General features: G+C 28.0%; 1 protein-coding gene across 1 annotated transcript; it reads right to left on the reverse strand.

Moving 5' to 3' along the window:
* Window positions 1-440: 440 nt before the first annotated feature.
* Window positions 441-2,460, reverse strand: LOC133035755 (uncharacterized). The gene has a single exon (XM_061111940.1). It carries the CDS (start codon window positions 2,250-2,252, stop codon window positions 885-887), a length of 1,368 nt encoding a protein of 455 aa, XP_060967923.1. The 5' UTR covers window positions 2,253-2,460; the 3' UTR covers window positions 441-884.
* Between the last annotated feature and the right edge of the window lie 11,541 nt (window positions 2,461-14,001).

Below are 14,001 nucleotides of genomic sequence, written 5' to 3' on the forward strand. Positions count from 1 at the left end.
CACTAATGTTGATTTAGACCATAACCTAAGCACCACACTGTTGAATCCAAACTATCCTAAAAGTAAACACTACTGTGAATCCAACTCTATTAACAATATATATTTGATACTCATATAACATTAATATTCATAAATGATCCACTTTTCATATTATCAAACATCTAATACAAAATTCCATACAATCTAATTGTCTTTCAATTGTGAATACTTATTAAGCATTGTAAAGCCTAATACAAAATTAAGTAATTAATTATGTTATAAATATCATAGTATTAGAATGTCATGTAAATAATGTATAAATACGATGAATTGTGTTTATACAAAAAGGTAGTGCTTATCTCATTCTCCATCATGGGGAAATACTCAAGAGAAAAGAAAGTTTATTTTTTGGAAGATTCAAAACCTTCTGTGTAACCTCCAACAATGGCGACAAATTAGTGTTTTTGCTGTACTGATCATCTTATTTATTGATTTAGCAAAGGTTCGATTGAAAAGTCAAAATAAAAGGGAAAACAAGTAGTTAAATTTGATCTACACTGAAGGAGAAACAAAAGAGATCCTCAGTCACCAAAAGCAGCCAAAAATAGAGATAAAAGGCTTGATGGCAAGAATGATGAATAATCAAAATGTAAACCCTTAGTAAGGACAGCTCACACCTGAGGAGACTAACTACTATACCACCATAGAAAGAAGTCTAAGAAACCACCACCCTGTAAAAGTCTCACTTAAGTGCTACAATTGCCACATCCTAGAAAAACTCTCTTAATAACTTGCACTTATCCACCTAAAAATAAGATGAGCAGCCTGCAGAGGAGGCTAGACAATGAACTCAATCTTAGCTCTTGGTATCCTTGATACTCTCTTTACCTTCATCTTTATAGTAGTTATGACTTTAAGATAACTGGAAAGCCTAGAAATTCTACCTTGCCTTCGTGCGCGGATACAACTTCAGGAAGCGCCTTCATATGCTTCCTTACCAGCTTCTCCACAAATATAGGTTCAGTCATTCTGAGATAATAGATAATGTTGACATCTTTCTTCAGAAAACCTGATGATATTAAAAGTTGCAGAACTGAACTCCTAGGAATGAGTCTCTTCTCCAAGCTAAGCATTAAAAGATTTGGATTTTTGCAAATCATAGAAGCTTCCATATTCAACTTGTCAATGAGGAAATGCATCACTTTCTTGATCTTCTTCTCTGAGGTAAGCATACACATTGGCTGCAATTTGAATGCTAAATCCACCTGATCTTTTGTCAAGCCAAAACTTTTGTAAGTTTCCACCTTTTTCTCCCACAGTGCCTTACTCATCACAGCCATGGAACGAATCGCTAGAACAAAGAGCAAAGTATTTGGTTTGAAACCCAATTCCACAACTTTAGCAAGAATCTCATTAAACTTCTGAGACCTCAAAAGCAGTGTTCTTGGGTGGGTTGTGAACAATTTCACAATCAAATCCTCAGGAACACCATGGCTCTTCAACAAGGATATGTTTGGCACAAGCATCTTTTCCAAATTGTACTCAAGTATCCAGTAGCAAGCTTTTATAACCTTTCTAACATTATCATCAGTGCCAAGAACCCGTTTAAGCACTTCAATACAAGGAATGATTTGATTCTCCAGGCTCCTTTCTAGAATGTAAGGCTCAGATGAAACAATTCTGGCAATATCCTCATCTGAAAACCCCATAAATTTAAAATACTCAAGTTTCTTAACAGTATTATTTACATTGTAGAAATGCAATGAAGCACGCTTAATGGTCAATGCCTTGATTTGCTCATTACTAAAACCATGAGCTCTAAACAATTGAACTGAGTCAACTAAATCACAATCAAGTACACGAGGCTCCTTAGTCAACAAATTTACCATGCTAGCACCAGAAAACCCCAAAGACTCAAGAAACTCCATTTTAGGCCTAAGTGTATTTTCCAAATCAGCCTCAAGCAATTGAGGACGAGTGACTATAATCTTCTCAATTTGGGACTTTGTCAACCCTTGACCTCTCAATAGCTCCAACACCGAATCGGGTTGTTCAGAGTTTTCAAATAAGAGCTTCTTAGAAGCTACAATGGCAGAATTGTGGGACAACCCACATGAGTTTTGGAGGTAAGAAACCGTAAAAGTCTCTCTGTCATTGGAACTAGACAATTCTGACATGGGTCTAATAAAAGAACTGGATAAAGAGAAGCCATGGGTAATGGGTGAAGCAGTGGGCTTTACAAGCGAGAGTCTTTTGCAAATTAAACGAAGCATTGCAATTGTAGGAGAAAAGCTTCAACCAAAGACTAACCTTTTTGTGGTTGATCCGCCTGGCTCCTCACTCACCAGCTTAGCTCTCCTCTCTCTGACTCTGCACTGTAGTAATGGTGTGTAGTGACTCAGAGAAACGGAGGAGCAGTGTAGAGTGAGAACTGAGAAGGGTAAGCTTAGGTTTAGACTAATGAACAGACTGAGAGACTTTACCTTCAAGCCCGGCCCATCCAATTTGAAGACATAATTGACTTTGACTTTGGTTTTTCAACTGTAAAAAATAGTTTTTTTTTCCTTCGGAAATGGAGTAAATAATGTGTATTTCAACTCAATTTTCTTACCTTATTTTCTACTATTTTTTAATTTTTACAATTTAACTTTGATAATAATAGCTACTAAACAAATTCATTTTTATTTACTTTTATATTTTTTCAAATAAATTTCTTAAACTCTATAAAACTCACACAAAAATGAGAAAGCTTTGAATAAATAAAAGTTGACAAAGCTTTGAAAAAGTTTCAACTTGTTATGAAACAGATAAAAATGAGAGAATATTTTAGGAATCTGATTTATCTTTTCTCTTTCAGTGTGTATTCCATTAAGAAGTATAGTGCCTCTGTTTATAACAAAATCTCTCAAATATATATCTATAGTAGAACCTTTATCCAAGAATATACTTGGAACTAAGAAAATAATATTCTAATTGAGAGGTTATAACTAAATAGAGTTACACTTAAAAAAAAAAAATCAAAATATCAAAAAATATCAATGTAACAAAAATACCAAAAAACAATTCTTAAGAATGGAACTGGAAATCTCAGAGCCCATAAACATCATTGTCGTGGCTTTGGTTTCGATGAAAAAAATGGAAAGAATATAACCAACTATCCACGCCAAATCCCCTAAACAACCTACATCCAAAGATGAGAGTTGTTGACGAGCCATTTTTAAGGGTGTATACCCCCCAAAGTATGACACGCACTAGATGTAATGGGACGGACGGGATGAAGCCAATAAAGAAAGAGCTTTTTTCATAAATGTACAACAAAAACAACATAATTACAAAAGATGTGCAAAAAAAAATTATTTTAAAAACTTATAAAAGTTATTACATGAAACCATACATTTTAATCATTAAATAATAAACTATGTTTATTAAAACTGAAAATAAATAATTTCGTAAAATTAATTAAACAGTTTTATCAAAATAAACAAGTTAATTTTTTTTTATTAAAAGATAAATATTTATTATCTATTTTAGTATGAATTATTATAATTTAATAAGATTTTTTTTAATGAAATACAATATCAAAATTATAAATAATGTATATAAATATAAATCAATACTTAAAATTACTAAAAATAAACATGACACATAAAGTGATATAATAAACATATTTGAATATTATTATTTTGTTTATTAAATTAGTATGTTTAATAAATAGAAAACAAAATAAACATATATATACAAAGTATTTTATATTATTAGTATGTTTATTATAATTGTAAACATAAAAATAGACATATACAATTTATACTATACTAAAATAAGTATATTTTTTTTCTATTGTTTTTATATATTGATTATTTTCTAATGAATTAGTCAACGAATTTTCTATTGAAGTATAATTCTTACATCAATAAATAAATAAACAAATATAACTTTATAAACTCCAAAAATTATTTAATTAGAAAAAATAAACATGACACAATAAACAAAGATAAAGATAAAGATAAACAATTTTTTATATATATATTATTTATTTTCTAAAAAATTACTAAAAAATAAACATAACACACATAGAGTGATATAATAAACTTATGTGAATATTATTATTTTGTTTATTAAATTAGTATGTTTAATTAATAGAAAATAAAATAAACACATATATAAAATGTTTTATATTATTGATATGTTTTTTTATTATAATTGTAAACATAAAAATAAACATAGCCAATATTACCATATATATAATAATCAATAATTATTACCATATATATTATAAAAGAAATTAAAAAAAAAAATTAATTATATATAAAAATGTATGAGAAAATGATAATAAGTTTTTTTTGCACATATTTTATAATTAATTAAAATAATGTATATAAAATTGTAAAATGCCCATAAAGAAAAGACTATAAAAGAAAAAAAGTAAAAAAAAAAAAAAGAATGTGTGATTCGGGCATAGGTTGCCATGTGACTTTTTGATACTAAATTGTTCTGTTCCCTTAGATGGGACTCTATTTAACATAACAAAGAGGGTCCGCCGTTGTTAACCGGGAAAAGAGTGGGACTTGAAAAGAGGATGGGAGACAGGGAAACTCAAACAAGTAATAGAAGAGAGGAGAGGGCTCTCTAAAAGTCGTACTGCTGCTGTTGTTTCTTTCAAGTACATATAATATTTATACATGTACTATAATTTGAAATAAAGTTATTAATTCTACATAAATAAATTTATAAAATATATGTATATATTTTTTTAAGATGTAATTATTCTTATATAGAGGTATATTTTATTAATACGGGACTTAAAAAATGTATAACTAATTACAATATAGTGGTTATTCTTATTTATAATTGGTCCAAATTGGGACTTCATTTTTTTTTATAACAAATTAGAGGTTATTCTTGAAAGAGTATTCTTAAATAGAAGTTCTAGTGTACTTCTATTTCACTGCATTTATTACACACACTATTAATAATAAAGGGAATATACTTATTTGGTACCCTCCATTTTATTAAAATAAAGCTTTGGTACCTTCTAATATCAAAAATGCTTATTAAGTACCCTCTATTTGTAAAAATAGTTAAAAAAAGGTACCTTGCATATAATTTTGGTTAGTATTTTTTTTATTATACCAAAAATGTCCTGCATTTTAACTAATGGTTATTTTTATATATTATTCATATTTTAAAAGAAATTATATATAAATATATATAAAAATTATATTTTGTATTAAATAAATAAGATTAGGGGTGTTCATTGGATCACATCCAATGAATTTGGACCCATCCAATCCAATCCAATTATTTATTGGATATTGAATTTTTCCATCCGATCCAATCTAATTGAATTGAGTCATCCGATCCGATCCGATCCAATGGATGTATTGGATTGGATCGGTTCCATCCATTGGATGCTTTAACTGGTTTTTTATTGGATTGGATTGGATCCATCCAATGGATCCCATGGATGAATCCAATCCATTTTAACCACTATTTAGGCTAATTTCATTAAAATATACATATATATGAAAAAACATAATTTAAAACCTAATAATCTAACATAGATAATAAAATAATATATAAAATATTAAATAAAATAATTAAATATATAAAATTATGAATATTAAATACGATTGGATGGACATTGGATGATATTGGATTGGATTGGATCGGTTATCCATTGGATCAGATGTCTCATCCAACATCCGATCCGATCCAATTGGATTTTTAAAATTTGCATCCGATCCGATCCAATTATGATTGGATATCCGATTCTATTGGATCGGTTGGGATTGGATCAGTCGGTTGGAATTGGATTGGATGACTTTCTGCACACCCCTAAATAAGATAAATATAACATTTATCGTTTTCTTTATAGTTTGGTTCTAAACATATCCAATATTTAAAAAAATTGAAGTTATAATTTAGAAATTCAAACAAATCCAGTTCGAGAAAATCTAAACGCATTATTAAAGTCAAATAAAAAAAATAATAAACAGAAACAATTAAAATCAAGCTATTATTGAACAAAGAGAGATAATTAATATGAGTTTATGATATACATTCTATCTAAAGTGAATTGAAAATTTAATTTTTTAACATTTACTAATACCTATATATGTCCAATAAAATAAAAGAGTATTAATACTCAAAAACACATATACGATTTATAGGATTTTGATTCATTATTTTAATCGTAATGTTGATCACAGCTAGTAAATAGATATCATATACTTTATATATATATGACTAGAACATTAATCATGTTATAAAATAATATAAAGTAGATGAGAAGAAAGAAGAAGAAGATGAAGAGAGAAAGAGAAAGTGAATGAGAATTTCTAAGTTCTTTATTCCAATGGGGTGAACCCCTATTTATACAAATACAAGAGTGAGATATTAAGAAACTAAGAAAAAGGGAAACTAAGAAAAGAGTAATGTTAATTACAATTAATGGTAATAAATAAAAGATTTGGACATCCACATAATTAATAATATTTATAACACTCCCCCTTGGATGTCCATAATAACTGCCTTATTAAAAATCTTGATGAAAACTTGATCAAAGGAAAAAGAGTATAGTGTAAACTAACTCCCCCTCATTTAGGTATTTGTGGAGATCTTCTAATCGACGAATTTTGATCTTGTCTGCCGTCTTCTCAAATGTTGATGTTGGTAATAACTTTGTGAATAAGTTTGTAAGATTGACACTTGATTGAATATGTTGAACACCAATATGCATTTTCTTGAAGCGTATAAAGAAGAATTTGGTGAAATGTGTTCTAACTCTATCTCCTTCAATGTACCCTCCTTTTAGTTGAGCGATGCAAGCAGTATTATCTTCATAGAGAACTGTTTGGGTTGATACTTCTTTATTGAGTGCAATCCATATGTTTCCCAAATATGCTATGTCAATGTTCTCACTCACACACATTCTCTACTTGCTTCATAAAATGCAAGTATGTTAACATGATTTATAGTTGCCTCGTTAAAAACCTTGCCAGAAAAACCCAGTGGGACAAAATCTGAGCTAAGGGAAAAAAAGAGTACAATATATATTTCATATTCATAACTATTTGTAAGTTGCCTCGTTAAAAACCTTGTCAGGAAAACCCAGTGGGACAAAACCTGAGCTAAGGGAAAAAGAGTGCAACATGAATATGTCTCCCCCTCATGCACATATGATCCATAATTCTTTTGGTGATAATAAATCTCATAAGATTATTGTTATCACTTTTAAAATATCACAATATACAATCTTTGATCATATATTTTCTATAACTCTTCCAGAGTATGTATGGACTTCTAAATTATAGATGACGGGTTCGTGGAACATTAATCTTTATCCAACTAATTGTATCATTCATGTGTATATACAATCTTGTTCATACTAAAATTTAACATTTCAAGTAGATATGAACATAACACATTAATGATAATATAAATTTCATTTGTGACAATGATGGTACTCCAATACCATATATTTGTTCCATCTTGTTGTATGATCTTAATTTTCATATCAAAAGATCATATATCTATAATTCTTGATACATATGAAGTACTTCAGGACTTCAATACTAATGAACAAACTTTATACATTTAATATTTCTCGATATACAAAAGAAATAAAAGTTTGTTTTGCAATTAATCAAAAACTCTTTAAGAGTCTATCACAACGTATAATTTACGTATTTATATTGCATAGACAACCATAGGTATTTTTCAAATAATAATTTACTTACATGTCTTTATTTCATACAAAGATCTTTGTCATATAGTGCGCGCGACATAGAATTTATATCACTTAAGACATGTATTAAATTCTTCTAGAATTTTTAGATAAGGCTTATTTCAAATTCTCACAATATTAGGAGCTCCAAATAAATAATCTTTTGTTGCAACATTTATGTGACGCTTATAAATCTTCATAAAATATATTCCAGGCTATAATCAAATAATGATTATATTTTCTCAATATTTAAGCCTTACTTCAATCAATCTCATGTCTATGCAAACTTTGTACAACAATTCATTATGTACAAATACATATATGCAAATTTCTCATTAGAAATATTTATTTGCACACCCTACAGGTCTTACTTCACTTTATGTGAGTAAATTTGTCTGGATTGCGTCATAATATTTTGGCCAAAAATCAAAATGTAAGTCGATGATTCTCGACAAATCTAATACCATGATCCTTGCTATCTCATGTTAGTTTATTGCATATGCAAACATTCAATATTTATTGTCGACAAAAATTTCAATAAATGATAATTTCCTCCCATATTGACATAACTTATAGAGATCTCTTTAAATTACATATTTTTTAAATATGTTTATCATTTATAGGTACCTATAACGAATCACTTCAGGGATTCAATTATGATGAAATGTGTTATGTCTAACTTCTCTTGGGAGTCTTTTCGAGTACCGTTTTCATCACGGTTATCATTTCTAGATTTAACAACTTCAAGGCAAATCAAATGAACATTTATTAATAATTTCTACATTGTTCATTTACGCTACAGGCGTTTTCAACTCATTCTATCTCAACTTTGAATAATATTGATTTGCAGTTGGTATATATCATTTTGAACTATATCGTTCTTATATACTTTGTGCAATGATCACTTTTCAAAAATTATCATCGATCCCAACTGCTTCTCTCCCCCTGATCGAGAGAATTTTTAAAAATTGTGATATTTAATAATATTAATACACCTGTAGGGATTTCAATATATCACAATGAATCAATATTTATTTAAACTCATATATATTATATGACATTGAACTTCAGGTTCAATAACTTCAGTTTCAAGTTCAATACTTATGAACTTAATTCATTTCTAAGAATGAGTCATACGTGTATAATTAGAAATACATAAATTTACACATTTTGTAAATGCATGATTATATAATCTTATCACATCGATAAGAAACTATGCAATAAAAATCTAACAATAGCTCAAGATTGTTAAGGAAATATAATTTAAATATTTTCTATGTGCAAATATATGCACATTCTTCTTTTGAGCCTTATAAATTAACAATGAGAAGAATCTTCTGGTTCTTCAACAAAATTTAGTCAAATTCTTTGACAATTTATTGCATATGATTGATCATGTCAAAATAATTCAATTCATGAACTTCAGGTTCACTATAATTTGTATTTTGTTAGGCTATTTTTAGCCTATGTTTTGGATCTAATTTATGTGCGTTTTTAGCTGTGTTGGGACGGAATTACGCTTGTTTTCTATGTTTTCAGGTTCTTTGGAATAAAAGAGGTCTCGGGTGCAGAAATTCGTTAAAAGATGTCTTTGGCGAAGAAAACACATTTTACGAGTAATTGTGCACATGCGGCGCGGTAAACACAACTGGCCGCGCGGCTAGATTTCGAGAATCTAGAGGCTTCAGTCGCCGCGGCGATGAAGAGGCTCGCCGCGGCCATTTAAAAGATACAGAGAGACCCCTTATTTTCAATTATCTCGCCGCGGCGAGAGGAAGCTTGGCCGCGGCGAGATCCCGTACGGACCAGGGGCATTTTCGTCCATCGAACCCTAAATTTCAGTTATAAATAGAAAACTGCGATTGGAAGTCAGGTAGAGCGATTAGAAACCCTAAAATACAGCTGAGAGCGGCAGGAAGAGCACAGAGATTGAAGTGAAGATCCAGAATTCATCCACCAACAGTTCTTTTCTTTATTCCTCTTTAATTTATTTATGTTGAATATTGCTATAGGAATGGTTATGGATTTGTTTCTGAACTAAATTTCCCATTTAGGGAGGATGATGATTGTTGTTTAATGTTTTGCCTAGTTAATGTTTAATTACCATTCCTCAATTCTTGTGTGTGAAATTATCTTAATTTGTTCTTAATTTCATGTTTAAGATTGATCACCTTGTGCATGCTCTATGATCTCGGTCGAAATGCGAAAAGTGAGAATTGAGAATGCTAAAATTAAGATAATCAATGTTCTATGTGAAACGAAAGTATTTGCATGACTTATGTGACGAGTAGATTATTGCTTAATGCTGATTTCATGTTAGTTTAATTAAGGAATTAATTAGATAACATGTGATTTAGAATCTAGAAGATCTGAAAGGAGCTAGGTTATTTCATAATCTGTCATTCACTCCAAGAATAGGATAGTAATTAAGCATTAACGATTTGGGTAAACAACAACAGGATTCTCCTCCCTATTGTCTCATCTTGCTCAACTTTAAATTGTGTTATTAAGTTTTCTGAATTTCTTTCATATTTTACTGTTTTTAAATCATAATTGCTTTCGATTTACCGAATAGAATCATAAGTATAATTTAGTGGTACTTAATCCAATTCCCTGTGGGATCGACCTCACCTGTGTGAGATTTACTATTTGATTGCGTATACTTGCGTAGTGTTTAAAATTATAGCAACATATTTCAATGAAACTTTCAAAATGTAATGTAAATTCATTACAACATAATCATTACAAGTTTCATTTTTATATACACGAATAATATAATTATATTATTCTCCAAAACATATACAATCTTCAGGAATCACTATCATCAATTCAATGATGTGTATAATTTAAAAGATACATGACAACTTCATCATGTTATTGTAATGGTCAAATAGATATAACCATAACATATCATTCATTTTTCCTGATATCTTTTTAACAAGTCGTCTAAATTATTAATAGACTATTCATCAGTCTAATTATCATGACTTGATATATTATATATTTAAATGTACAACAAGTACATATAATAAGTTATTTATTATCACTTTCATAACTAGATAAAAGTTACACATCTAGGTACATACAAAGACATTTTACTACTCAAAGTAGCAATTGTATGTAAGACTTCTTCAGGAAGCTTTTCAACTAATCATTTTGTGATTCTTTATCACTTTGATTATATTGGATCACTAACATATATTAGTAAATTATATATCCACTTTTGGGAATATGCAAACTGAATTATATAGTAACTATATATTTACATATCATGTACCAACAATAGTTTGAAACTATTGATTTCAAGAAATAATAAAATATGTATATATTAATTTGCTTCTGGAATTACCAATATATGTGAAATCTATATTCTTTGAAATAGAATTTCATGTCTATTCATTCTCTTTAGGTAATGATATTTAAATATTCTAAATGTACAATAAGTTTGTACAATTCACATTCTATTAAATAATCAAGTATACTTTTATCTTGATTATAAGTGTGTCCGTACTACAGGTACGCGACCACTATTATTCAATTCCACACATGATATATAGATTTCATGCACTTTGATTGTGTGTGGTATTTCATCTTTTGGTTGTTTCCACTTTTTTCTGAAAATATTTGAGTAGTAAATAATGTCATTGATTATTTAAAATCATTACATTCACTTTGGAGAATGACATTGAACAAGTAGAACATTATTATAAATTTCTTGAAAATTTATTACTTGTTCATCCATAAAAATATAAGAAATTATTCAACAATTTCTTTTACGATATTTCAAAGAATATATGAATGCAATTTTTGCATAGTCTCCAAGATGTATGCAAAATTTAATCTTTAATATATGTCAGATTCAATAATTTCTAACATTGCAAGTAATAACAATGTATAATAACATGACTAATACGAGGAATCTTTAAAAGTAATTGACTTCAATTCGTATCATTCTCTGCAGGGAATGATGAACAATAAATACATGCCTCATGTATTTAAATAACATTAGTCATGCTCATTGTTATTCTTATACTTTGATGTTTCAATGCAATTTTCTTAACATTTTTTTTGGATATTCAAAACCCACTATAAAATTGCATCAATAATAATCATTTTTAATGATTCTTTAGTTGTATTCACATAAATACAATCATTTTTTTTTTACAAATATAAAACATTTACTTCAGGAAATGTTTGTCAAAATCTATATCGATATTAGATTACTTTTCATTGTCCTCAAAGAATACAAGAACATATATATAAATATGTATTCATCTCTTTCATTATATATCCATCAACTATATAATGAATATTACGTTTGCATAATCTTTAGGATATATGCAATATTTTATTGAGGACGCATAATCATCAGGATATATGCAATATTTTATCGAGGATGTATAATCTTCAGGATATATACAATTTTTTTTTTATCGATGATGCATAATCTTCAGGATATATGCAATATTTTATCGATGATGCATAATCTTTAGGATATATGCAATATTTTATCGATAATACATAATCTTTTGGATATATGTATAATTTATATAGAGTTTCTCTATCATATCATAGGCACACATATATTGTTAATATTATGAATGATAAGAACATAATATATATATATGAAATTAATAATAAATATATAAAAATATATACATACATATAATATATAGATATATAGATAAAAAGAAAAAGGAAACCAAATAATTCTTGAAATTGTTTCAGTCTGAGTATATATATAAATATATATTTAGTGTATCGTGACTTTGAAACAATTCAAGAACTTTAACAAAATACTTACATCGGGTCTCAGAGACTCATGCTTGAAGCTTGGGCAGAGACTCGTGCTGATAACGTGTTATAAAATAATATAAAGTAGATGAGAAGAAAGAAGAAGAAGATGAAGAGAGAAAGAGAAAGTGAATGAGAATTTCTAAGTTCTTTATTCCAATGGGGTGAACCCCTATTTATACAAATACAAGAGTGAGATATTAAGAAACTAAGAAAAAGGAAAACTAAGAAAAGAGTAATGTTAATTACAATTAATGGTAATAAATAAAAAATTTGGACATCCACATAATTAATAATATTTATAACAAATCAAATGTAATTTTTTTTTTCTCTCCATAAATTATTGAAGGCATGACAACCTAAGCTATATAGACTTTAAATACAAATGTGCACACACATAAATATATTATATATAATGATTTGGATATTCAATTATATATATTTCAATAATTTTAATATGATATACAGTTAGTTACTTATTGTAAGAAAATAAAGCATTTTCATTTGCCCCATTATAATGTAACTGATAAGAAAACATCAAAAAATAATATGTTAAAAAGAATGAAAGAAAAAAAAAAACACACCTGAAGACGACTAATGCTACAATACAATGAGGTGTGAGTGTAGTGTCCGATGATGTCCTCCACGAACTCAGATGGCTTTCTTTAATTATTTTTGTCCTCTCTGTTAGAAGCACTCACTCCCCTTGGGTCTATACCTTGTGAGAGACGAAAATGCACACATATATATTTTCATTTATTATTTTACATCTATTTTAATGCAATTTTTTTTTTTACTTTAAATAATATTAATTCTTTTTCAAATATGGAAAACAAACAACATAATTTAACTAATTGAAAATAGAGGGTAAATTTGGCCATATGAAAAGATTATTGACCAAAATAGTGTGTAGGGGAGTTTTATTTGCACTCCATAAAATGATAAATACACCCCAATATTAAAAAAATATAAACTTAAATAATTTTTAAAAATTATTCTTAATATTTTTTTCAAAATTTGTCCTCACATTATTTTATGTTAATTTCAATACTTATTTTGATTTTATTTTCATAATTTTTTCTAACTCATGTATATATACTTTTTATTTTTTTCTAAAAAAATTTCTTATAATTTTTTATTTTAATTTTTTTGTCATAGTATTTAATAAATAATTTATTTTTGTTTGATAGTTATATTTTTTAAGAATATAAATGGGAAGAAAAAGGTTTAAAAAACTTACTACAATTAAAGATATAAATTTCATAAAAAATGAAAAATATTAAAATGGGGTGTCTTTAGATATTTTTGGGGTGTAAATAAAATTTCCCTAGTGTGTAAGGTACTTTTTTTTTACTAATTTTACAAATAGAGGGTACCTGATAAACATTTTTCATATTAGAGGGTACCAAAGTTATATTTAAGTTAAATATTGGGTACCAAATAAGTATATTCCCAATAATAAATAATGCTTGAGTTACTACATCTATTAATAATAAAGTTTC

The sequence above is a fragment of the Cannabis sativa genome, chromosome 3 (genome assembly GCF_029168945.1).
Source record: "Cannabis sativa cultivar Pink pepper isolate KNU-18-1 chromosome 3, ASM2916894v1, whole genome shotgun sequence".
Classification (NCBI taxonomy): domain Eukaryota; kingdom Viridiplantae; phylum Streptophyta; class Magnoliopsida; order Rosales; family Cannabaceae; genus Cannabis; species Cannabis sativa.

What these genes read in the sequence shown, in the direction of transcription:
- LOC133035755 (XM_061111940.1), bottom strand. Translation starts at nt 2,252, where the DNA reads ATGCTTCGTTTAATTTGCAAAAGACTCTCGCTTGTAAAGCCCACTGCT.